Source organism: Talaromyces proteolyticus, assembly GCF_021365285.1.
Source record: "Talaromyces proteolyticus strain PMI_201 chromosome Unknown BGW36scaffold_13, whole genome shotgun sequence".
NCBI lineage: Eukaryota > Fungi > Ascomycota > Eurotiomycetes > Eurotiales > Trichocomaceae > Talaromyces > Talaromyces proteolyticus.
This window is the reverse complement of record NW_025764289.1, coordinates 1311955-1336935: the sequence shown is the minus strand read 5'-3', so window position 1 is coordinate 1336935 and position 24981 is coordinate 1311955. Positions and strand designations below refer to the sequence as shown.

The window sequence follows — 24981 nt, the reverse complement described above, 5'->3', positions numbered from 1 at the left end:
GACAATGATTCAAAAAGGGGGTTGAAAAAGAAGAAGAAATTTAAAAAAAGGTTGACAGTAATCAGCATAGTTCTTATGTTCTTAAAAGAGTTAATAAATAGTAATAATAAGATCTATTATGATGAAATTCACAAATTAAAAAAAGATAAATAACAAATTTAAAACAAATGTTCTAGATGTAAACCCACAAGTTACTCTGAATACTGATTTCACACAACTCCAAAATAAGGTATTAGAGTAGTACTATAATGCAGTTCTAATATCTTATATCAAGTCACTTATACAAAATTTTTATGTTAGGCTTATATTTTTGTGGTGAAGAGCTTTAGGTATGGTGTGGGTATAGTGGCTACCTCTAAAACAGAAGCAGCCTAGTGCGACCCCTAGTGCATATATTGGTTTCGATAAAAGCATATACTTATTTAGACTAATAATTGGTATAATTTAGATTATATCATCGTGAAGGCATATATATGCATTTATACAAAATTTTCAAGTTAAATATAATAATCAAATTTAATCCACATAGAATCTATATAGTGTTTTCATCATTCCTTTATTCTCTATTCCAAGATTGACAGTTGAGAATTCCCTTAGAAATAGTCGCATGCTTCCAACTATCCCAGCGTCCAGATATTATGATATAGAATAGAAGCAATAAAGCTGTGGCTTAGAACCAGTATGTTTCTAATAGATAGGGGCAGTTCTCCGACGCTGGCCAATAAACATCGCAGTAATCATCATGGCGGGAAAATGCCGACGCTGGATCACTAAATCGCGCGAGAGCCTTGGGTGTCTGAAAGTCCTGAGGCTCTGCCTTCCGCTGGCTAGTTATTCTTCAACTTGGCAGACACTCTGTCTATCTTCAACTGCTTGTTGCATCGCCACCACCGCTGACTGGACGGAGTAAGCGTATGTACGTTCTAGTGCGTAAGGAAGCTTATTTATTGGCCAACACACGGCCTGCATGATACACCTGAACGGTGCCAATCACAACCGTATCTAGAATGTGATTCAGAGATAATAATTATTAACAGTGGTCAGCCTAAGTGCTGGCCAGGCAACTTCTTACGCCTGTCGCGAGGCTGAACTGTTCTCCGTATCAAAGCAAGACATCGCCGGTTCGAAAAAGTGCTTAAACACTACGCTTAAGGCATCATCAAGATGACGGCTGAGCGGCTTCTAGAAAAGTTTTTTGGTGAAAACAAGAATGGATCGGCAGCAAGCAAAGTGGAAGATCCTCCATCATACGAAGCACACCAGGATGGACGAGGACCCATTTATATCCTCCAAGAAAAAAGGAAGTTGAGAGGTAGATGATGGTTAGAACAGCAAGATATCAACCTGTATGCCATTAATAATAGCAATAAGGCTCATGACTAGATGACGTATAGGGGAATTCATAGGTCCTCGCTTTACAAGTACAATGTGAGGACCTGTGAAATTGATGGTGAAAATGACCACTACTGTTGCTGTTTACAGCCATTTCTGGTCCAGCACTGACTGACTGTATACTGTACAGCGTGATGGTTGCCTAGCCTGATTGTCAATCAAATTTTAAATTTTATACTCAAATTCCAATGCAGCAATCCTCGACCAGCTTCGAGACAGCAGCACTTCTGACTTGGCCATTATTTTAAATTTTACTATCTAGCTACAAACCTTGTATCCACCAGACCTATCACTGTTAGCGTATCCGTTCTACTATTGGTCTGCTTTAGGCACATTGCTTCTTGTCCCTGACATCTAGCCTTCTATATGAGGTATATGTTGCTTGGCATCTACATATCTCCCTTGAAAAATGTATGTTTAGTAACAGAACCCGTACTTGGCCTGGCAGAACAGTAATGCTTCACACATCAACCGACAGTTGTGAAGGGCTGCATCAAGGATCATCAATTTGGGTTCCTGAAAATGGTAACTCTGCTTTGTTATATAATTTCCTTTTTCGCACAAAAAAAGACAACAGCACCAGGGACGATCATGTACAGCGCAGTTTACTCGAGCAACTACGAGCTAATCTTACTGATATGCTCACAATTATCCGGCATTGACATTACTTGCTTGGCCTTGTGCTCCCATGTCTTATTGCTCGAGATCCGAACAGACTCGCTTCTATTCGCGAAGAAAGACAGCAGGAATCGAAAGGAACTCCTCACCAAGATTTCACAGGACAGTCCTTCGTTCTATTTCTATCAGGTCTCTTCCATGCTTCATCGATGGGAAAATGTGCCTATGCCGTGGTCGTCAAGCAGTCAAAGGTTCTTATCCTGCTATACTTGCGGTGATTCTGGTTACTTGGCAGTAACCTGCGAGTTAACGTATCCAAAACGTACATGAAGCCTCTCGAATATTCGAGAAACAATCTATAAATCAACGACCTATTCCAGACCCTCTTTAAATAGAGATTAGAAAATAAGATAAGTATATTTAAAGTGACTAATCACAATAAAGCCAAAGACAAGTATTAAACAATAAGAGTGAGTAGTGAATTCTATCCAGATAATTCAACCATAAGTTAGAATTTGACGTTTAGAATTAACGTCAGCGCCTTCACCAAGCACCTTTATCATATAGCAGCTTCACTATGGCCTCATAACCATTCTGAGCCGCTAATAACAGCGGAGTCTGTCCAGTAAGTGAATCTTTAACCTCGAGATTAGCGCCTTTATCGAGTAGCAGCTTCACTATGGCCTCATAACCATTCTGAGCCGCCAATAGCAGCGGCGTCTGTTTAGTAAGTGAATCTTTAGCCTCGAGATTAGCGCCTCTATCAAGCAGCAACTTCACTATAGTATCATGACCGTCCCAAGCCGCCCATAACAGTGGAGTCTTTCCAATAATTGAATCTTTAACCTCAATATCAGCACCTTTATCAAGTAGCAGCTTCACTATGATATCATGACCATTCTGAGCTGCGTGTAGCAGTGGAGTCAATCCATGTGGATCTTTATCCTCAATATCAGCGCCTTTATCAAGTAGCAGCTTCACCACAGCCTCATGACCGTTCCCAGCCGCGTGTAGTAGCGGAGTCCATCCATGTGGATCTTTAGCCTCAATATCAGCGCCTTTATCAAGTAGCACCCTCGCCACAGCCTCCTGACCGTCCCAAGCCGCCTGTGACAGAGCAGTCTGTCCATTTATATTTTCAGACTCGATATAATCGCCTCTATCAAGTAGCAGCTTCACAATGACCTCATAACCATTCTCAGCCGCCCATAGCAGCTGATTCCCTCCAGTAATTAGCTCTTTAGTGTCAAGATCAGCGCCTTTATCGAGTAGCAGCTTCGCCACTATCTCATGACCATTTCTGGCAGCTAACAAAAAAGGAGTTGACTGACATTTTGACCGGATATTGATCAGTAACTCATTTGTTCCTAAAAGTAATTGAACCACCTTAATATGCCCTTTATCAGCAGCATGATGTAATGGTGTATAGCCATTTTCATCTAGCAATTTAACATCGCAAAGATCCAACAGACTTTCAACCACAGTCTCATACCCAAGTCTTGATGCAATATGGAGGACGGGCAATCTTTCTTCAATAGATGGAAGATTGCAAATTTCCTGTACGTCTTGCCTCATATTTAGTACAATTGATAGAAGTGGTTGGTGCTGCCCCTTAACTGCCCATACTAAGAGTCCATGAAGGTAAGAACGCTGCGAACGACCGCTAGATTTCCAAGGATGAAAATTCCAAGTTTCACTAAATTGTAAGGCTAGCCGCTCAAACTTCCGCCAAGCTCTAGACTGCTGTGTAATATTTTTGGTATGTAGTGGCCAGTTCGAACTTGCATAGTCTAGAAATTTATACTGTAGAGTATCCGGTGGAACTTTGCGAATCATCTGAATTTTCAAAGGATATGAGGGTATTTTCTTTGAAGGTCGCCGTAAGAAGAATGTGCTGAGTAATGATGGTCCCACAGACTGCGCAGCAAGAGCCATAGGATTTAGGGAATCAGACACACATTCGTCGTGCTTCCCTAACTCAAGCCCAAAATTCGAGAAAGAGAGATAAGTAACACAAAGTTCTCCGCACTCGAGTTCTCCTTGTAAAGGGCTGGTAGGATATCCAGGGATTCTGCCAGCTATGTATTTCTCCAAAAACTGCTTCACAGAGGGGTGAGCAAAATATACGAAGTCATCATTTGAATCCACAACTGCAAGGTTTGAGCAGCATCCTGCAACAAATTCTCTCGAAGATATTTTCCCACTATCCCATATGGTATCGTGCAAGTCAAAGGCAATAGCTTCTCTCAGCTCCTCGATATGGAGTGGTCTGGCTGCGTAGCTGATCCACTTTAGAGTTCTGAGAGGACGGATATCCTGAGTATCCGTAACTCTTTTCATACAACGCTGGTATGTCTCATCTAATCCTCTCGGTAACTGTTCCAAGGCAGCTCGAATTTCATTGTCCGAGAAACATTCATCCCAGAGGATTTCTAACTGCAAGTATACCCAAAGAAACCTATAGAGTTAGCTTTTAGATTTTCTAAAGAAACTCAGAGGTATCATACATCCCAGTTGATTTTTCAAGAAGGTCTCTACTTAGTTCCTGTATTAATGGAGTACTATCTGTAAGTTTTCTGACCATCATCTTATCTTTGATTTTTGCCTTGATATAGATTTCAATGTCTGGTAAGTTGTTGTTATTTATTGAAATCTGGCGAATTCCTGGTATAAAACGAGTAAGGTCAATATATCCTGGAATTTGGTCTCTGCTGAGTAAGAGAATTTGCGATTGATGCCGTAGAACTGAGCCATAGAATAGTTGCTGAAAGCAATCTAGGATGATCTTGGCATCTCTTGAGTGGAGAGTATCAAATCCATCAACAATATAGGTTGTATCAGGCACATAATGGAAAAGATCTGTAAAAATCTCTTTCAGATCTTCAACGTCTGGCACCATTCTCCTTTGCCCAAAAAATTTCCTCAGAGCTTGCAAGGCAATATCTGGATATGGAGTAGATCGCAAATTCAAGAATTCACACAGCTGCTTGATAAAGCTAGAGAGGATAGATACTGCTGGCTGTCCATTATGCAGCCTCGGTCCATCCTCACAGAAATAAGAAACGGTAGGGCCAAGAGGAAGCTCAGAAGACCGACGCATCGCAACATCGATTACTGATGTTCTATTATTTTAGTTAGAACTTTTTCGGTTGTATTAGATTATTAAATAACGAACGCAATTATAGTTTTCCCAGAACCAACTAAACCGATCGACAGATTAGTGGGAGGCCAAAATTATAAATAGATAAGTTTGCTTACTTTTTCCAGAACACCAGAGAGCAGGAAAACTCTTGTCGGTGAACCACTCCTTGAAAGTTGGGTGATCCAAAAACCACTGGGTAGTTCCGATAACACGTTTGCTAGATAATCTTCGCTGAGTTCTCTCCGGATCATAGTTTGAAACTCGCTCCAGTAATTTTTCTAGCTCTATTCTACCATCTAGATGAAATTAACATCCTCTACCAAATGTGCTTGGACTTGCTGGCTTAAGAGTACATACCATTTTTTCCAAATTGTTGTAAATTTTGCTTGTGGTTACCGTGGTATATGCCATCTTATACCCATCCATTGTTAGGCATACTAAGCTTCATGCGTTGCTTAGTCAAAACTCACATTTTGTGACTGAGAGAGTAGCTCTGCTATCTGTGACACTTTTCTCGTGTATCACAGTGAGTAACTCTTTGGCATAAGCTGCTGCCGTTGCTGCAGCGTACCCTTGCCATTTTTTGTTTTTATGTGAATCTGCATAGTCACAAATTCCCCGAATGACAACACATGGGAAACTATCCATCAACCCTGCAGCTTCCATCTCCACACAATATACGCCGAGTTCTCGACTTAGGAAATCCCTAAGCCCACTGTCTTTGATTACCGAGTTCCCAGATGCAATCAGGCCATAGTGAATTGCTGGTTTGGCACGATTTGTAGGGATTCTTTGAACGGTCTTCGTATGGTCGCAGTGTTCGCATGTTTTTGAATCTCCAATGTGATGATAGTCAGCTTGATAAAGTCGGTCTTCTTGTTGGGGACAAGCAAAATTTTCGGCTCTTTGTCCAAGTTTCTTCTCCATTTCAGAAAGGAAATTTGGTATTTGGCTTTCCTCTGTTAGATGGTTTGACTGAAGTTTAGTAAGCGCATTAAGGAGAAGCGCAGGCGGCTGATTTAACATGCCAGTCCGTTCAAAGTGGCGATTGAGAGCTTTCCCATAGTCATACCGCACCACACCGCCATATGATCCTGTTGGTTTACTGACCACAATATCACCAAGTCGAATATCTGCATCCTTATTCGGAACCCCTCCTCCAATACCGACCATCAGGCCAAATCGAATGGACGGAAATCCGGCTATGAGCTGCATTGCCACCACTGTTGCAGATGTATTGCCATATTTTCCATTTGGCAAGCCAGCAATAACAACGTTATGTTTTCGAATCCTCCCCAGAGTATACACATTATTATCGTGGGGCAAAGCGGGCAAATCCTCGTGCACTTCGTCTAACATGACCTTAGCAGCGGCCATCTCAACTGGTAGAGCACAGATCCATGCGACAGTGTAGTCATCATAGGAGAGTTTCAGATTACGGGTGCTTGTCATCTTGACGCCGAGATGGAATTTTGCTGATCACATTTATTCACATAACTCCTTGTCAAGTCTTCGCCTTTTTAGTGGTTGTCGTTGTCGATCGAGTCACTGCGAGCTGAATCTGGAGAGGCACATTCGCGAGTGAGGGGAAAATGGCGGCAAGGCTGAAATGAATCATGTTACCTTCTGCCCGAAGTTGACATGACTTAACACATAACGTTCCATTATCATATTCTCTGGACTTGAGGCGCCTATGCTAGGGTAATAGAGAGCAGCCATCTCATCCTTGAACCATCTACACGTAAATGTACTCCACATTGCTGTTATAGTCCCAAACCCTCAAAAGCCACAAAAAGCTGGTGTACCTTAAAATGGACCATGACGTAGTTAGCTGCAACTGCCAATTATTTTAATTGCCAACATGCTTTTGATTTCCAATCGATTTGATTGGACAATGTGGAGTAGTTGTAGCCAATCAAAAAGTATGCATTGCCAATAGCCCCCTGTGGAGCCAATCAGACGCGAGGCATTGCTAATCCGGCGATGGCTGGGCCTGGTATGCCTGTCAGGAATGCGGAGTATAAGTTGAGCCGCTCATCCTGAGGAATCTACAACACAATTTCAAATATAATAATCTTCAATTCTCGAGAAGACGGAACGAATATAATTTCCTATTAAGCACCGTCATCCGTCTTGGAAACATTCAACTACATATCACCTGATATTCAACTTGCCAACACCAAGACCATCACCATGACTCGCCCCTCTACCTGCTGTGGTCGCTCTGATGATGCCGGCTGCGTCTGCGCCGCTCAAGCCAAATGCGAGTGTGGCAAGACATCAGCAAGTGCCTGCGACTGTGGCAAGGCTGCCGAACAGGCCAGCGGTCCACGTTGCTCATGCAGTACGTCCTTCTATTTATCAATACATCAATCTATGTGTCGCAGTAGCTAATATATAAATAGGAATGCGCCCCGCTGGACACTGCACCTGTGAGCGCTCAGTCACAGAGAACCAGGCTGTGAAAGGCGACGCGTGCCCATGTGGACAGAGACCAGCTGGTGAGTTCTACCTAAAATGATTAACATCTACCGATGCAGTGTGGATCAATTTCGCTGACTATTAGCAGAATCGTGCACATGCGAAAAAGCTGATGCAGTGGACAAGGCTTACGAGGAAATAGACTTTACTTCCAAGTCTGCTCGGTGATTTGGGTATTGTGCAGCAGAATCTATTACTACTCTGTATATTATGCATTGTTGGCAAGGGCCTGGGAGTTAAGCGTTTTACTTGGGGATTACTGTTTGTTTTTAAGAACCATACGGGGGGTTTCTAGGAGTGAATTTGAGTTGCTAAAAGCAATCTTGAGCTGTCGAATAATGTGACATGAGTAAAACATTTGAAAATTCAACCTCATAGGCTTGATCTGCTTCGTCCAAATCGTTGACTCAGTCTGAACAATCACAAATGATAGTAACCCTAAGGGTACGATTAGAGAGCAGGAACATAGGTAAAAGTCACGTGCACGGTAACAAGTTGTTCCTCATCCGTGGGACATGCGCCAAGCCGCAGGAACATCGGGCTGCACTAAACTCCGGGCAGTCGAGCTGTCAGGTCGAGCGAGATCCATCACGAGAAAAGACGAGCAAATCTGCAGCAAGCCCTTCGAATTATCTGCGGCTCACATCGGAACAGCTTGGAAAGATTCTCGCCGTACCCTTTGTCCACGCTATGCTCAGAATTGCCCGATTTTGGAAATGATCTGTTGTTGACGTTGTAATTCATAGCATAGCATAATCGACCCCCTGGAACGGTCAACCGTGTTTTTGTGCTTCTCTCGATTCTTCCCCGCGCAATGTCAAATTCGCTGCATTCCGGATGAAAAAGTCATGATTATGTTGGATGACTAATTTGTTTTATACTTTGAAGAAAAGCAATACTCGCGGCTCCTACCACCCCGCACACCGCATTCATTTTATACTATCGAAAAGAAAACGCCGAGCCGGACTCTATAATTTATACAAGCAGTCACAATGTCGTCGATGCGAGGTCTAGTCCAATTTATCGCCGATTTGCGAAATGCCAGAGCAAGAGAACTCGAAGAAAAACGCATCAACAAAGAATTAGCCAATATTCGACAAAAGTTCAAGGACGGAAGCTTGAATGGGTATCAGAGGAAGAAATATGTCTGCAAATTGTTATATGTCTACATTCAGGGATACGATGTGGACTTTGGCCATTTAGAAGCTGTCAATTTGATTTCGGCAAAGAATTACTCGGAAAAGCAGATTGGTTATCTAGCAGTTACTCTGTTCCTTCATGAACAGCATGAGTTGCTCCATCTTCTTGTCAACAGTATCCGCAAGGACTTGATGAGTATGAACGAGCTCAATAACTGTCTGGCTTTGCATGCGATCGCTACTGTTGGTGGACGAGAAATGGGAGAGGCTTTGAGCTCGGATGTTCATAGGCTTCTTATTTCTCCGTATGTTGATGTCGTCACTCCACTAGCTACTTTTACTGACTACTGGCAGAACGTCCAAATCGTTTGTGAAAAAGAAGGCCGCGTTGACTCTTCTCCGACTCTATCGAAAACACCCTAGCATTGTTCAGCAGGAATGGGCCGAGCGTATTATATCGCTGATGGATGATCCGGATATTGGAGTGACCTTGTCTGTCACCTCGCTCGTTATGGCTTTAGTGCAGGAGAACCCCGAACAATACCGAGGAAGCTATGTCAAAGCTGCGCAACGATTGAAGAGGATCGTGGTCGATGGTGACGTCTCGGCTGATTATTTGTACTATCGGGTTCCCTGTCCGTGGCTTCAAGTAAAGCTGATACGGCTGCTTCAGTACTACCCGCCGTCTGGTATGTTTTGGTTTATTTTGCGATTTAATGGAATCTAACTGCGTCTAGAGGATACTCATGTTCGAGAATTGATTCGACAGTCTTTGGAGCAAGTTATGAACCAGGCTATGGACACGCCAAAAAATGTGCAGCAGAATAACGCGCAAAACGCGGTCTTGTTTGAGGCGATTAATCTACTAATACATTTGGATACCGAACATGCTTTGATGCTGCAAATATCTTCACGACTTGGAAAATTTATCCAATCACGCGAGACCAATGTCCGCTATCTCGGGTTAGAAGCCATGACCCATTTTGCTGCTCGCGCCGAAACTTTGGATCCTATTAAAAAGCACCAGCCATTCATCCTAGGATCGCTGAGAGATCGTGACATCAGCGTTCGACGAAAGGGGCTGGATCTCCTTTATAGCATGTGCGACGTGACCAATGCCCGACCTATTGTTGCCGAGCTACTCGCCTACTTGCAGTCGGCCGACTTTGCTATTCGGGAAGAAATGGTTCTCAAAGTCGCTATTTTAGCGGAAAAGTACGCTACAGATGCGCAGTGGTACATTGACACATCTTTGAAGCTCATTTCACTGGCCGGTGAACATGTGAGCGACGAGGTGTGGCAGCGAGTTATCCAGATCGTCACGAATAACGAAGAACTGCAGGCCTACGCGGCCGATCATCTCTTGAAATACCTCAAGGGAGACTGCCACGACAGTCTCATAAAGATTGGAAGCTATGTGCTGGGCGAATTTGGCCACTTGATCGCCGATAACGAAGGCTCTAGCCCGATTGAGCAATTCCTGGCTCTCCAACCAAAAATGTTCACATGTTCTGATAATACCCGCGCCATGATTCTTTCGTCGTTCATTAAGTTTGTGAATCTTTTCCCTGAAATCAAGCCCCAGCTATTACAGATGTTCCGGCTGTATAGCCATTCTCCAGATCCCGAATTGCAGCAGAGAGCCTTTGAGTATATGAAACTGGCTAGCATGCCATCGGACGATCTCCTTCGAACGGTGTGTGATGAGATGCCGCCATTCTCAGAGAGAGCTAGTGTGTTGTTGTCGCGTCTACACCAACGGACGGCTGGTACTAGTGATAAGCGGACGTGGGTCGTGGGAGGAAAGGATGCCAATACAGATAAACAAGAAGTCTTGATGGCCCAAACGACAGGACTGAAGCGCACATTCACGACGATTGTCAATGGCGGACGTAACGGCACCAACGGGTCAGCCGGGCCAGCCAAACGGGGAGCCTCGAATGACCTTGCCGGACTTGACATGTCTCCTACAGATACACCCGCACCGGCACCCAACCTAGCCAGCGCTGCTCACTTGAGCCCAGACTGGGAATTCGGATTCAACCGGCTGTACTACGCGGACGAAGGCGTGTTGTTCGAAGATGCACAGATCCAGGTTGGACTGCGCTCAGAGTATCGAGCGCATCTTGGTGTAGTCAAAATCTACTTCACGAACAAAGCGTCTTTCCCCATCGGCTCATTCACGACGACGCTCGACAACCGAGCAGCGCCGAATTTGAAGATTGACACCAAAAACCTACCGGAATCATCCATAGGGCCGTCAGCACAGACCCACCAGACATTATTCTTCGAAGCCTACGGCCCGTTCTCAGACGCCCCGACGATCCGCATTTCCTATCTCGCCGGGGCATTGCAGGCTTATACGCTGCAGCTGCCGATTCTGATGCACCGGTACATGGATCCATCGGAGCTAACTGTCGAAGACTTTTTCAAGCGATGGAGACAAATCGGCGGATCGCCATTAGAAGCGCAAAAGACGTTTGGGGTGAGCGGGAAGGGCCGCGTGATCAGCGAGAAGTTTACGAAGAACACAGTGGCAGGATTCCGATGGAGAGTTCTCTCTGGTGTTGACCCCAACCCGCATAACATTGTCGGATGTGCGGTCTACCAAGTCGAAAATGGCAAGACGGGTTGTTTGCTTCGGTTAGAGCCGAATTACGAGAAGAATGTAAGCCCCTCTTTTTCCTCAAAAGCAGCTTTTCTTTCTCTAAGTTTAAAATAATTCAATAACTAACGTTGATAGATGTACCGCTTGACGATCCGGGCAACGCAAGAACAAGTGCCGCAGATTCTAGTTCGCCAGATGGAGCAGAAGCTGTCGCAGGGGGTCAGCATTGACGGCGACCGATGATACACTTATACTGTCATTGTATACGCTGTATCCGAGTTGTATAGTTACGCAGGCTCTAATTGTTGGTTGAATACATGTACATATTTTATCATATTATCATTCTAGGAGATGCTCGCTAATGAATCAACACTGCTCCTGGATATAACACCCCTTGCCAATGCATATCTTACACCTAACATAAACCATAGCCCATAAACTATGCAGTATTATCAGGCGACAACCGTCTTCAACTCGGCCTTGGACGGCCTCTCTCCAAAAATGGTCGTGCCAACACGCACCTGATCACTGCCCAGAGCAATAGCGCCCTCGAAATCCGAACTCATCCCCATACTCAACTCCAACTCCTCCAAGCCCAACTCCCTGACCACCGTCTCCCTGGTCTCACGCAGCCTCACAAAATCCTCATTCTCCTCCCCTTCTTTTGTTGCGGTTGACCTCGCAATCGCCCCTATTGTCATAAGACCCTGCAACCTCAACGCGCCACACTCCTCCCTAACAAACCTACACAACTCCACCGCATCCCGCATCTCAACACCCGCTTTATTTCCTTCTCCGGATGTATTCACCTGCACAAACACTCTTAACCTCTCCTCCACCCCTTCCCTATCCGTCCTCTCGCGCCATCCGCGATCTAGTAACGACGCCTTTTTGCGTGTATCCACGCTCTCAACGGCCCACAGTGCGCGCACGTCCCGCGCCAACGTCACGCATTTGTTGGACTGTAGGCCGCCGATGAAATGCCAGTGGATGGTGGGCGGTAATTCGCGGGATTTGGAAAGTAGTTCTTGTAGGTAGTTCTCGCCAAAGTGGGATTGTGTGGAGGACGTGTGGAGGGCGAGGATGTCCGAGGCGGGTTTCAGTTTGGACACGGCGACAAGCCGCACCGGTGGGAGAGATGAAGAGCGGGAGAGGGTGGATGAGGCGGCGGTGATACGGGACGAGACATTGGTGAGGTTGGACAAGAGTGTTGCTGTGCGTGAGGCTGAGGCGGGCATGGTGAGGGGTGCTGCTGGTGGTGGTGGTACTGGCTCGGAGGCCATTTCTTTTTTTTTTTTTTTCCTCCTCTCTTGTTTTTCGAATAGAATTGTAGAATGTAGATGAAGTGAGTAGTGTTATTGGCTGGCGCAGTGGGTAAGTATGGACTAGACCTGTACAACAGATGATCAGTCTACAATGAGCATGGAATAATATTCAATTATTGGTGGGATGCAGGAATATTCGCCTTGAGGCCTGAGATTGGTCGGTTCCTCAGGCAGCAAGGCACGCACCAGACAATTTACCGCCCCGATCGGCTTCCGCTTGTCTGCAGGATTATTCTTCCCATGTTATAAGTTATAAATAACACACGTCTGTTTCACTGTTTGCTGTTTCATATTTCGTATGGTTCGTGAGAGCGACAGAGATATATATTCAGCCATTGGACCACACTGATTCTCGACTGAAGCCTGAAAAGCATCCTCCTCCTACTACTATTACTACTACTACTACTACTAATAGTACAGCTAATAATATCCGCCAAAGCTCACCGTTCACTCACCGCTCATATCCACCTGCCAGCCACACTTGAAACGGCGTCGGCGCGTAGCCAAACGAGAGTGAGCACAGCGAAACTCGGCGCCGTCTGACATCACTTATCTCTATTTTCGTATTCACTTATTATTTCTGAAGGAGATTCATGCTGATTTACTACTATCAATGATAGACATTACTATCAGTTGGAAGTGGACACACCATGACTTCATACAGTACCCGCACATCCGATCAGTCTTTAGCCAGTTAGCCCCGATTCGGCCATGCGTAAAGACTAAACGTAAAGGCTAAAAGCAAGCTCAAAGCGACGCGATGATCGGGCCGGACGTGCAGTCCATGCAGTCCACGCAATCCCGATCTTCCTAAACAGCTCTACGCCTACGCTTCGTCAGCCAGGTCAAACGGAAGGGGGTCAAAGCTGCGTTCCGGAAGCACCGGAGGGAATTTGACGCTTCTGCTGTACAGTTCATGCTAAATTATTAATGATTACGCCCATTTGCTACAAGAGGTTCGCTGCCGTTTTGGCTTGGTCACCTGGGGGTTCGTCGATGTTGACGTCGTCTCGGTGACTGATCATGGAAAAGGGCTTCCCTGTCGTACATACAATTTACCCACACAGCAAGGAAGCACAACGCCAAGCGATCTCCGTGGCAAAAATCATGATTTTATGTAATATGCAAAGTTCTAGCCTCGCCCGGATTAGAATAGGAAACGACGTTTCCGGCGCCTGCAGCGATCCAGTGATCAACGGTGCTGCAGATGCACAACTTCTGACTGGGTGAGAGTGGACGCTGCAGGTTGTTTCGAGCAGAGCATTTGGCTGCCCGGATCTCCACTCCCGAGTGGCTCCTTTTTTTCCTTTTCGGTAGGTCGTACGGAAGTCTAGGCAGGATGAAGTCATGGCGCGATCGATCCACTCGAGGAGGGAGTAGTACGGAGTAACTAGTTCTCTTGATAATTCCACATACACGATACTGCCGTACAGCCCATCTGGTCCAGCGCCAGTCCAGCGCCAATGCAGCGCCTAAATTGATCCAATCCTGATCTAGGTTGTATGTTCCGTGAGGCGTGCGGTCAATGACGAGACTGTCCCCATAATTATCTACGTAGTTGCTCTTAAATATAGAGGATTCTCCCCGGTTTTCTCTCTCTCTCTCTATCTCCAACTTCCAACTTCCAACTTCAAGTTGCTCCCGCTCCCTTACCGACTTATCACCTTTCACGTACATACCGGACCGGCCGGAGTTAGGCCATTTCCTCACCCTCTTCATCCGACTCACTCAAAAAGACCACGGTCTTCCTTCTGGTAAGGGGAGCGTTGGATACATTTTCTACTGGACATAATAAACAAAAAACCGTCGCGTTCGATACAGCAGACAATTATCCAAACTACTACCACCACTACTACTACTGCTACTTCTTCTATTATCCAATTGCGCAATTCGAAAAGAAATACAGAGTTACACATACAATTCCAACCGACGTCACATCCGCTGCGCCTCAACTCTAAATTCTCAATTCGGAAAATCGGCTCAAATCAACTCAAATCATCCGGGTTTTCCGTTTTCGGAAATATCCAGTCTATACAACCACCCGCACCCCACTCACGTGGTCACATTCCACATACCAACAGAAAAAACATTATATTATATTAGAGAACAAAAATGTGCCGCTCCTCTCTCGCTCTCTACACCTGGTGCCACTGCCAAGAAGCCCTGCTCACCGAACCCTGCCACTCAGGCCGCATCTCACCGAGCGGGAGCTGCGACTCTGTGGCCGCCAGCGAAACAGTGCGACTGCACTGTTACTGCCGGTACCACGCCGAAAAGGGGTTTCTGAGCGCCCATAAAGAGAATAAAAAGGTGAAAAAGGCAGAAAAAAAGGAAAAGAGGCGCTCGATGGGTGCTGCCAGTACGGCGAGCAGTGTCGAGAGCTTTGCGTCTGATAGCAGTAGTACTTCTTCCACGAGTAAACCGTGGTCGCCGGGCCATCGGCTGCGGAAGAGTTGGGCGAGTTTACGGAGATTAAGTTTTGAGCGGTGATTTAGATATAGTTTCCTTTGTCCTTTTTTCCCTCTCTCTCTCTTTCTGCTGACGATGTTACGATTGTTGGCGTCCGGTCTTTCGGTTCATATTCATATGTTTGGTGGTAGGGTTGTTAAGGCGTTTATGCATGTGAGGAGTATTTACGGTTGGTTAGAATATTTAAGTTTCAAGGACGAACTAGACAACATTGTTTGATAATCAATCCATATTGATATATAATACTAGCCTAATCTTTTATATAGTTATATGACTGGTTGTATAGTTAATTAACTAACTAATTAATAGTTGTTGTGAGTGGAGCACCACTAGCAAGCCAGCCAGTCAACACACGCGTCCTGCCGGGCAACTAAATTATATCCAAATAAAAATAAATACTCAACACCACAACTCCAACTATCCACTACATATGCGCATGTCAACTGCTTCATGTGCTCTTCGGCTGAGTGTCACTGATTACATATGTAATATGATATAAATCTGAGCATGGCAGACCCCCCTTACAATATGTCCTCCGATCTGGCCGACGACTTTCATCGCCTGGCGATAGCTGCACCACGCTCAATCAGCCCTCTTCCCCCTCCCTCGCCAACGCCAGAGCGCCGCTCGCCCAGCCGTGTCTCTGAGCGCATACGCAATGCCTCAACTCCCGTCTCCAAGACGCCTGCGCTGCGCAAAACACACAGCACTGTGTCCCTGCGAAAAACACCCAGTACCGCCTCCTTGCGCGACGAACGGCGCCTGTCGACTCCTGGCCTACAGAAACGAGCATCCACGACATCTCTCCGATCGGCGAGTATGAGTCGCGATGCCCATCCCAGCTTGTCGCGGCGCTCCTCCCACAATCTGCTCGGAGCCATGTACTCGCCGCTCGAAACACCGCTCGAGGCCGCGCCCACCGCGTCCTCCATTGCCACCGACCATTTCCAGTCCGAGCTGCGCCTGCATGAAACCGTGGACCTGCAATCCAAAACTGTCGTGATCATCCAAGACGCCTGCTACGGCCATCGCTACTCGCGCCCCTACACTAGCAGAGACGGCCTCGCAACGATTGTCGAGCGTCCAGAGCGGCTCCGTGCGAGTGTCCTCGGGGTGTCTACCGCGTATATCCGGGTTGGGAAAAGACATGCGGGCTCGTTGTTTGCGCCTCGTCCTGATCTCGACCTTAATATCCTCCCGCCACCGCCTTTCCAGATTCGCAAGTCCAGCAGGGCTGTGCCATTGAACTCGGCTGCAGTTACCTACGTTCATGGCGACAAGTGGATGGGCGATTTGAAGAGTATGTGTGATGCCGCGGAATCGCGCTTGGAATTGAATGGAAGAGAGATCGTGCGACCCCGGAGCGCAGGGCGGAAAGACAACGGCGAGAAACCCCTCCATGACGGGGATCTGTATCTCTGCCCAGAGTCTCTGGACGCTTTTCAAGGCGCTCTAGGGGGTGTGTGCGATGCAGTTGATACTGTGCTGACCCAAGGCGCAACAAAACGAGCATTTGTTTGTGTTCGACCGCCTGGACACCATTGCGCCTCTGTCGACCCGTCCGGATTCTGCTGGCTCAATAACGTGCATGTCGGGATCGCGCATGCTGCCATGACCCATGGCTTGACGCATGCGGCGATTATCGATTTCGATCTTCATCATGGCGATGGTTCTCAGGAAATTGTCTATAAGCAGAATGAACAAGCGTGGAATCTGCACCAGCGAGGCGGCGCAACGGCTAGAAATGCTGCTCCGTGCAAGAAGACGGCTATTGGGTATTATAGTCTGCATGATATCAACTCTTTCCCCTGCGAGAACGGCGAGGCTGACAAGATCGTTAATGCGAGCGTCTGTATTGACAATGCTCATGGACAATCGATCTGGAATGTGCATCTCGAGCCGTGGAAAACGCACGACGAGTTTTGGAAACTCTATCACAACAAATACGCCATTCTGCTGGATAAAGCGCGCAATTTTCTGCGCTTCCATACGCAGCGACTGGAAGCAACTGAGGGTACCCCCAAAGCTGCGATCTTTGTCTCGGCGGGCTTCGATGCTAGTGAATTCGAAGGCGCCGGCATGCAGAGACACAAGGTCAATGTGCCCACTGACTTTTATGCCCGCTTCACCGCAGACATCGTGCGACTCGCCGAAGAAGAAGGCCTGGGGACTGACGGCCGGATCATCAGTGTTCTGGAAGGCGGCTACAGCAACCGCGCACTGTCCAGCGGCGTTCTGAGCCATCTCTCTGCTCTTGCAGATAACAACATATCCACCACTACACCGCAAAGCCGCCTAGCATTGGAAATGAGCGGACGTCTGGGATTGGGCAGCGGATTAGGTAGCGGATTGGGCAGTGGATTTGGCAATGGATTGGGCAATGGCGATGCTGAGTTCAAGTCTGTTCCGGCCTTCGAGACCGACTGGTGGGCTACGAATCTGCTCGAAGAACTGGAAACCCTAGCATTTCCTCCACCGCCGCCTATTAAAAAACCCCAGAAGTCAGCTCCAACCTACTTCTCGCCCACCCAGGCGTCGACTGCCAAGGTGGTGAAAGAGCGCAAGCTGTCGGCCACATCCACAACCGACGGACATTCATCTGAACCACTACCTGAGGTCGACTGGGCTACGTCGGCATATGAACTGTGGAAATGCCTTCTCCCGAATGATCGCGAGACGACGAGTTTCCAATTCGAAGATCTCAAAGCAAGAGCCGCTCTAGCCAAGAAGAAGAAAACCTCCCCACCTACTCCTACCACGCCGTCTGGAGCGCGCATGCAGCTTCGCGCGCGAGCAACCAAAACAACTTCTCCCGAAACGCCCTCTGGAGATAAAGCCTCAATCTCAACTCCACGCCGCGTGAGCTCGCGCAGCACCAGCAGCCACAACAACAACAGTCGTCGAACCACCATCGGCACAGCAAGCGACTTATCCGAGCCTCCCAAATCATCCTCGTCCTCATCCACCAGAGATGCACGAAGAAGGCAAAGCGCCACTGGCACAGTCTTGGATGCCGCAGCAGGAGGCAGCAAAACGCAATCGCAACCACAAACGCAAACACCCACGCGAGCTAGTTCCAGTTCTCAACCTCCGAGCCAGAGCCCTGCTAGCGCTGTCGCTGGCAGGAAGATGCGAGTATCAGCCGGGTCCCGAACTTCGACGCCGAAACGCGCCGTTAATGCAGAGAGAGTTCCGCCGTTGCCAAAGGTGCCGTCTCTATATATGAATACGGACACGAACATGAACACATCTAGCAAGTCCTCGCAAGGGCAAGGCGTGGCGGATTCGTCGAGTGGTGATGTGGATACAGTAGACGATGTTTCAGCTGGCGTGAAGAAGTTGAGTATCAAACTAAAAGTCCCGTCGCCAGAGGAGAATTCCCGGCGGGAAAAGAAGGCCCCGAGCGGTCCCGAGCAGAAAAAGAAACTAGCTACAAGTAAAAAGACTGAACTGGCAAAACCGTCTTTTGCAAAAATAAACCGCGGCGTTGCCATCGCCCCGAAGACTGCAGCAGAGAAGACTCAACCCCAACCACAACCCCAATTTCAATCTCAATCTCAATCTCAATCTCAACTTCCTACGAAACCCCGGAATGAAAGCGAATACGAAATCCCCATCAAAATCGACATCCCCTCGGAGCCCGTCCACTTGCAGACCAGTGTCCCTGATCATAGCAAGAGCAATGGCAGTGGACTCGGCTCCTATCAAGGCTTCTCTACTGCGCCGACCACCCAGTCCTCGCATTTCCAGCTGCCCATGTCCCCCGTCTCCCCGCTCGGGTTTCCATCTCCTGCACCTCCTGAGATGGTTTCTGCTCAGTCGACGCGCGACAATCTGCCGGTTTTTACCTCGACGAGCGCGATTCCGTTTGCGCCGGTGCCTGTGAATGTTTCTGAGAGGCAGGGTTACCACCAGCCAGGTTATCAGCAGGGCCCTTTTCTACAGCAGGCGGGCGTGTATAACCCTGCGCTTCAGAACCCACCTCAACCACAACCACAACCACAAAATCAAAATCAAAATCAAAATCACGAGGCTGCTGAATGATTTATTAATGAATATTATCGGTGTTATTCCATGCTGCTACGCTATGCTATGTTTGAGTTATTTCTTTAACTGGTTTGTTGAGTTATATCTATCGTGATATCCCTGTTGTCTGTCTGTCTGGTCTATGTATACCCTCTTGAGCGTTCTGTTTCAGTAAAGGAAATGGACTGTCAGGAGTTGGGAGTAATGGGTCGTGGCTACTGATGTTACTGTACGTTTTGATTCGACTGGACGGTGGGTAGTTATTGTCTTAATTACATGCGATTGTTTGCATATATCTATATCGTAGCGTACACATAATCCACAACCGAGTTGTCTCTGCATTCAGCTACTTTGACGAGGCTTCTAGATTTACCCCTTCATTATGTTTAAGAATGTTATATTTACTATATAAAATAAAATAATTTTTATTTTATTTATATATCTTTCTTTAAAATAATCCTACCATCATTTCTTATCTAATTATAGCATTGCATTATATTAACTTAATAATTCTATAGACTATTATTACCTAATTTGGCAGAACACTAAACCTGTTTAGGCTAGTTGAATTCATAACAGCAGTAAGTGGTTCACAACGGCGAGCAACAAGATCGATTCGCTCAGAATATCCCCCGTTGAACTAATTTCACAAGCCAGTCATTCAATAAGCGCTCGTTAAAAAAAGTACCGTCTAAGTATCATTGGCTGGTTTATCGCCTGCGCTAACAGTTGAAATGCTAATCATCAACTAACTGCCCAAGACAACCATGGTTAAGCCCATGCAGGCGGCATTAGAGGTAATGGTTCGGCGCCTGTAGATATCCCGCAGCACTCGGTGTTCGACAGTCAAGATGTTAGCTAATAAGTACCAAATTAATTACCCTCACAAATGAGGGGGAGGTTTTCAGCCAACATAAGACGTTCTAATTTAATTTCAATCTCCACCTCTAGTAGCCAATCGCTTAGGAGTATTGTCACGTGACACAGACGGAGTGGACCTGGTCGGAGTATTATAGGCCCTAATATGAGCTCCTCCACGCCATCGTCGGCATGCACTAACCATATCCACAGCTTCCTTACTCGCGCTGTTCCTCTTCTATAAATTCGAGCTGGAGCTCTCTTCTCTTCCTGCAAACGGCTCCTTCTCAGGGTCTTTGCAGAACTTACAGGATTGGGTTAAGATGGTCAACCTTCGTACCTTTACTTCTCTCATATATTTGACGCAAGTCGCCTTTCTAGGAGGCAATGCGCAAACTAATAGTTCCCAGCTGAAGGACATTGTTCCAAAGCGCGAGGTTCTCTACGTTGGCGGACGGTACATGAACATCACGGTAAAAGTTCTCGATTCTCCCACTAGATTTTACGCGTATCTAAGGACTGGGAAATCAGGACAATGCAGTCAATTCTACATCACTGGCTATGATAGAGCAAATCTACGTTGAGAAGCTTTCCCCTAACCCAGCCCCGGTGAATCCACCACTTCCCATTATCTTCATTGCAGGCGCGGCTCAGACCGGCACCAATTTCCTGGATACTCCAGACGGACGGCCGGGATGGGCATCCTATTTTATTTCCAAAGGTCACACAGTCTACCTCTCAGACCAGCCTGCACGCGGCCGCTCCTTTTGGTTTCCCGGACAGGGAAGTATCGGGTATATTGGCTCCCCCGATGAGGTCTCGGATATCTTCACCGACGTACAAAACAACGGCAACCAATGGCCGCAGGCGAAGCTTCATACTCAATGGCCCGGCACCGGCCGCATTGGCGACCCAACTTTCGACGCCTTCTACAGGAGCCAGATGCAGTTCCAAACTGACCGCTTCATAAGCGAAGAACAAAATGCGCAGGCATATTCAGCTCTAGTAGACCTCGTAGGCGAGTGTTATATCATCAGCCACTCGCAGGCGGGTGCATACGGTATCTTCCGCCACAACCCCACCCAAAAACCTGACTCGTTGAAGTGGTTAACGATTTGAGTAGGCTGGAGGGTCGGAGACATGCGCTCAGGCCTTGTCAAGGGAATTGTCCAGCTCGAACCGTCTGGTCCACCGTTCACGCTCCGCCCACCGTTTGGAGATGGCCCGGCCTTCGCTTTCGGCCTCACTGACCTCCCCATCCGATACAAGCCGTCCGCAGGCAAGAATGCCGAAAACATTCGAACAATCATCGAGCCAGCAATCGACGCCGATCACGACGAGTGCATCATGCAAAAGTCCCCGGCGAAGCAGTTGACGAACCTGGGCAAAATCCCAGAACTTGTGGTTACTGGCGAAGCATCGTTCCATGCGCCATACGATTACTGCACTGTCAAGTATCTGAAGCAAGTTGGTGTAGATGTAGAGTATGCGGATCTAGGCAAGGAGGGCATTCATGGCAACGGACACATGTTCTTCATGGAAAAGAACAACCTTGAGATCGCAGACCGGGTGTACCAGTGGCTGCAAAAGCACTGATTAATAATATAGAATCAATGGACTCACTGCATATTACATGGTACCTGCATTTTTAATGTAGGTACTTAACCTCACAAAATCCTTGCAGAGTTCCCGTGTCAGTTCTGCCACTGCACACGCTGATTGGACGCCCGATACGCGGATAGTTTCCACGGTTCCGTGCCGCTCTTAGCGCCGTCTAATCGGCTGTCAATGTGACAGCCGTGCCATACAAGGGTAGGCTACTCAAAAAGAGGTAAGCCGCATGCGGAAAGGAGTGCTGTATTGTACGAGACCTAAGCTAGGAAAGGAAAGAGGGTGCGAGAGAGCTCAAGGATCTACACTTCTAGAAGTGGTGAAACACGGCAATATCCCCCTCAAGGTCCGGCAGAAGCCGCAATTTGTCTAGAGCGGTGAAGAAAGCGGTAGCTGTAGTTTAGATGTGCAGCCCCCAGCTGCTCTCGTCGTCTCCCAGTGCGTCTCTACGCGCATCTATCATTCAATGTCTTTGCGTATCTATGATATAAAACGCGTGTGTCCTCGCCCACTCACCCACTAGCACGACCTCCGTTGTGCGCAACCTCGCATGTGCCGTCTCCCGAACAGGCGCCTATTCTATCCGCCATGGCTGGCCCGAGCCCGGGTTCGCCAGAGTATCTCGCCGAGACGAATGATCCCGGTCTGGACCAGCGCGTCTGCATCGCGTTCATTGTGATTGATACGATTTTCCTGCTGGTGTTCTACGTGAGCCGGTATTTCAACCCCAAGGCCGTGGGAGTGCCCATGGTGGTGTGTAATACACTATGCTATGTGCTTTGTATGGGGAGTGCGGCGACGGGAATCCGTGAGTCTTTCCCCTCTTGTATTCTTGCATTGGATGTGGGCTTTAGAAGGACGATTTGAGAATACGAATGAGATGGAAGCATTGAGCATTTCCCAATGCTTGAGGGAAAAAAAAAAAAAAAAAACTAGACATGAAGCTGCGAGGGCTTACGTCAAGATGGGGAAATTTGATGAGTGAATGATGGAAACTAACGTTTGATAGTAATGGTTAAAATAGGCGGTGCAGGGTACCATGCCACTGCCGTCCCAGTGACGACCCGTGAGACCTGGCTGCAACTATCCAAAATCCTCGAATTCACCTACACACCCGCTGTCATGTTCGCCAAGCTTGCCGCTCTATTCCTCTACTACCAAGTCTTCGAAGTCTTGAGTTACCGCCGTGTCATCGTTGGCATCGGTGTGATTGTCATCCTTCAAGGGGTGATTTCTTTTATCTTAGCGTTTTCGATATGCCGGCCCTTTAGGTACTTCTGGACCCAGGCGGTTGATATTCACGACGGGACTTGTGGAGACGTGATGCTTTTTTATAAGACCTATAGCATTCCGAGTCTGGTCACGGATGTGGCGATGCTGGTGCTCCCGTGGCCGATTCTTCTCAAACTGCAAATGCCTACATCGGAAAAGATTGGCCTTATACTCACTTTTCTGGCTGCTTCGCTGTAAGTTATACGACTCGCCCCCCCGCTTACGTCTGCGTATCGCCTTGATGAAGAAGGAAAACGTTATTGATACAACATAGGGGCATAATAACATGCGCGCTTCGCTTCTCCGTCTTCTTCACCGTCCCGCTCTTCTCGGACCCAACATGGTACGCCTCAGGAGGTCCTATGATCTACGCGCTCGTCGAACCCTCCATCTACATGATAGCCAGCATACTGCCCACCACGCGACATCTCTACCGGCGACTCTGGAGAAAAGCGCGACGAGCTGCGCAGCTACGGAATGCGAATAGCGACGGTAGTCTGGAGAACAGTAGCGGTCTTTCTCAATCGGCAGAGCTCGAGCGTATCAAGAACAGTAACACAAGTAGCCGCGGAATCACACGACATGTGGATATCTGGCAGGCAAATACAAATTCAAGTCAGGAGGAATTGACGCTGGGGGAGTGGTATCAGAATCGGCTGGAGTGGAATCAATCCAGGTCGGCAGACACCTTATCGCCGAGTGCACTAGAAGCGAATTCTTCCACGAGCGGTGGGATCACGAGGAATTAGGTATTCTATACGAATTCGCCATAGCTTTGAGGAGCCAAGACGAATACAAAACAGCTCTAAACTTCTTAGAACAGAAGAATCACAGGGTCATGATTGCGGATGCTGCCAATCAGAAAATCACGCACTGGAAGGACGAAGATGTGGACGACGCAGCGATGGTCCTTGCCGAGAATTCTCCGGGGAAAGGGGACATGAAGGCTGACGTGGGTGGATTGGGTCGGATTGGAGAGTTGCACGGACCGAGAGGATAGAATCTGGTTTTCTGCGTTATGAGCATGATCCCTCGGACGTGGATGCCATCACAGGCGGCCATAAAAGCAGCCGCTTGGCCTGCTCCCTCAAGGAGTTCATGAATCTCGTGTCCCAGAATCCCCTCTACCGCCTTATTCAATCTCATCGCAACGACGATCTCCCTAGATTGCATCATCTCTACGAGCCACCCCCTCGATTGCCTGCCAAACAGCACATGTCAAAAATATTTCACGCGTACGAAAGTACCTCCGTTTCCTCCATCTGTCACTGTCAACCGCAACTTTCACAGAGTGAATTAGCACCTGCATCGACACGCCAACTGAGAACGCTTCCGTTGTCTCCATACGCCAATGGATTTGACATGGACGTCGCAGCCTTGGACAACATAGCTGCCGAGAGCACTATCACGAATACGGCTCCAGAAAATAGAGAGCGGATATACGACGATAGCGGTAATAATCTGATTCGTAACCCCACAGCCTGGTGAGTAGATCTCTTTTTCGAGAACTTGTTCCTCTTTAACAAACGAGACGAGAATGCTGATATCGTAATGCAAGATATATCGACAGTCTCGACACGAGCGGGTCCTCGAGAATATTGAAAAGGGGCATGGTGTCGGTGCAGCTTCGTCGGATCCATGACACAGGGTAATAATATTAGATAGAGAACTGCCCTTTATATTAAAATTAGAAAATCTATAATAGATCTTATAAGAGGAAAACAGTCGAGTTATTTGTTAGGAGGTACAGTGCAGTACGCTCTTCCCCCCGCCAAAACTCTGTGATAGCTCCTATGCTCTGGGTAGATAGTTTAGGGCTGCCTTGGATGAAAATACGAGTACATAAGCGATAGCAATCTGATTCAAGCTTTTCTTTGAATACAAGGACATGTCTAGCATACACTAACGATGATAATTGTGACTCGATTGAAGGACGAGTAAGTAAGCTCTACCTTCCCAGACCCCCGTTCTGTTAGTAGAGTTGAAAATAGAGGAGAGTAAAGGTGTCAAAAGGTTTTCAGCGCTTATTAATGAAATGGT

At 47.3% G+C, this 24981-nt stretch overlaps 7 protein-coding genes across 7 annotated transcripts; 5 read left to right on the top strand and 2 right to left on the bottom strand.

Annotated features, from left to right (window-relative positions):
• Positions 1-2574: 2574 nt before the first annotated feature.
• On the bottom strand, positions 2575-6984 carry BGW36DRAFT_420317 (uncharacterized protein; the record flags this gene model as incomplete). The annotated part of the gene is made up of 7 exons (XM_046219497.1): positions 5623-6984; positions 5510-5563; positions 5269-5448; positions 5186-5210; positions 4518-5132; positions 3221-4468; positions 2575-3121 (listed from the first exon to the last, which is right to left on the bottom strand). Coding segments are annotated over exons 1-7 (3651 nt in total), but the record flags the coding sequence as incomplete, so codon positions are not given.
• A 361-nt stretch (positions 6985-7345) lies between these two features.
• BGW36DRAFT_306580 (putative copper resistance protein Crd2) lies at positions 7346-7673 on the top strand (the record flags this gene model as incomplete). Its single annotated transcript, XM_046212163.1, has 2 exons — positions 7346-7496; positions 7558-7673. 2 exons carry the CDS (start codon positions 7346-7348, stop codon positions 7671-7673), a joined length of 267 nt encoding a protein of 88 aa, XP_046067119.1.
• A 952-nt stretch (positions 7674-8625) lies between these two features.
• BGW36DRAFT_305809 (putative AP-2 adaptor complex subunit alpha) lies at positions 8626-11623 on the top strand (the record flags this gene model as incomplete). Its single annotated transcript, XM_046212098.1, has 4 exons — positions 8626-9077; positions 9127-9461; positions 9510-11440; positions 11516-11623. 4 exons carry the CDS (start codon positions 8626-8628, stop codon positions 11621-11623), a joined length of 2826 nt encoding a protein of 941 aa, XP_046067118.1.
• An 81-nt stretch (positions 11624-11704) lies between these two features.
• Positions 11705-12698, bottom strand: BGW36DRAFT_389600 (uncharacterized protein). Its single transcript, XM_046217373.1, has one exon. It carries the CDS (start codon positions 12661-12663, stop codon positions 11833-11835), a length of 831 nt encoding a protein of 276 aa, XP_046067117.1. The 5' UTR covers positions 12664-12698; the 3' UTR covers positions 11705-11832.
• A 2119-nt stretch (positions 12699-14817) lies between these two features.
• BGW36DRAFT_306304 (uncharacterized protein) lies at positions 14818-19218 on the top strand (the record flags this gene model as incomplete). The annotated part of the gene is made up of 2 exons (XM_046212137.1): positions 14818-15131; positions 15681-19218. The coding sequence occupies 2 exons, from the start codon at positions 14818-14820 to the stop codon at positions 19216-19218; spliced, it is 3852 nt and encodes a 1283-aa protein (XP_046067116.1).
• A 1035-nt stretch (positions 19219-20253) lies between these two features.
• On the top strand, positions 20254-21924 carry BGW36DRAFT_389595 (Alpha/Beta hydrolase protein). The gene is made up of 3 exons (XM_046217372.1): positions 20254-20531; positions 20590-21118; positions 21182-21924. Exons 1-3 carry the CDS (start codon positions 20382-20384, stop codon positions 21652-21654), a joined length of 1152 nt encoding a protein of 383 aa, XP_046067115.1. The 5' UTR covers positions 20254-20381; the 3' UTR covers positions 21655-21924.
• Positions 21925-22020: 96 nt separating this feature from the next.
• On the top strand, positions 22021-23865 carry BGW36DRAFT_61780 (uncharacterized protein). Its single transcript, XM_046222473.1, has 3 exons — positions 22021-22477; positions 22679-23135; positions 23216-23865. Exons 1-3 carry the CDS (start codon positions 22258-22260, stop codon positions 23688-23690), a joined length of 1152 nt encoding a protein of 383 aa, XP_046067114.1. The 5' UTR covers positions 22021-22257; the 3' UTR covers positions 23691-23865.
• Positions 23866-24981: the final 1116 nt, after the last annotated feature.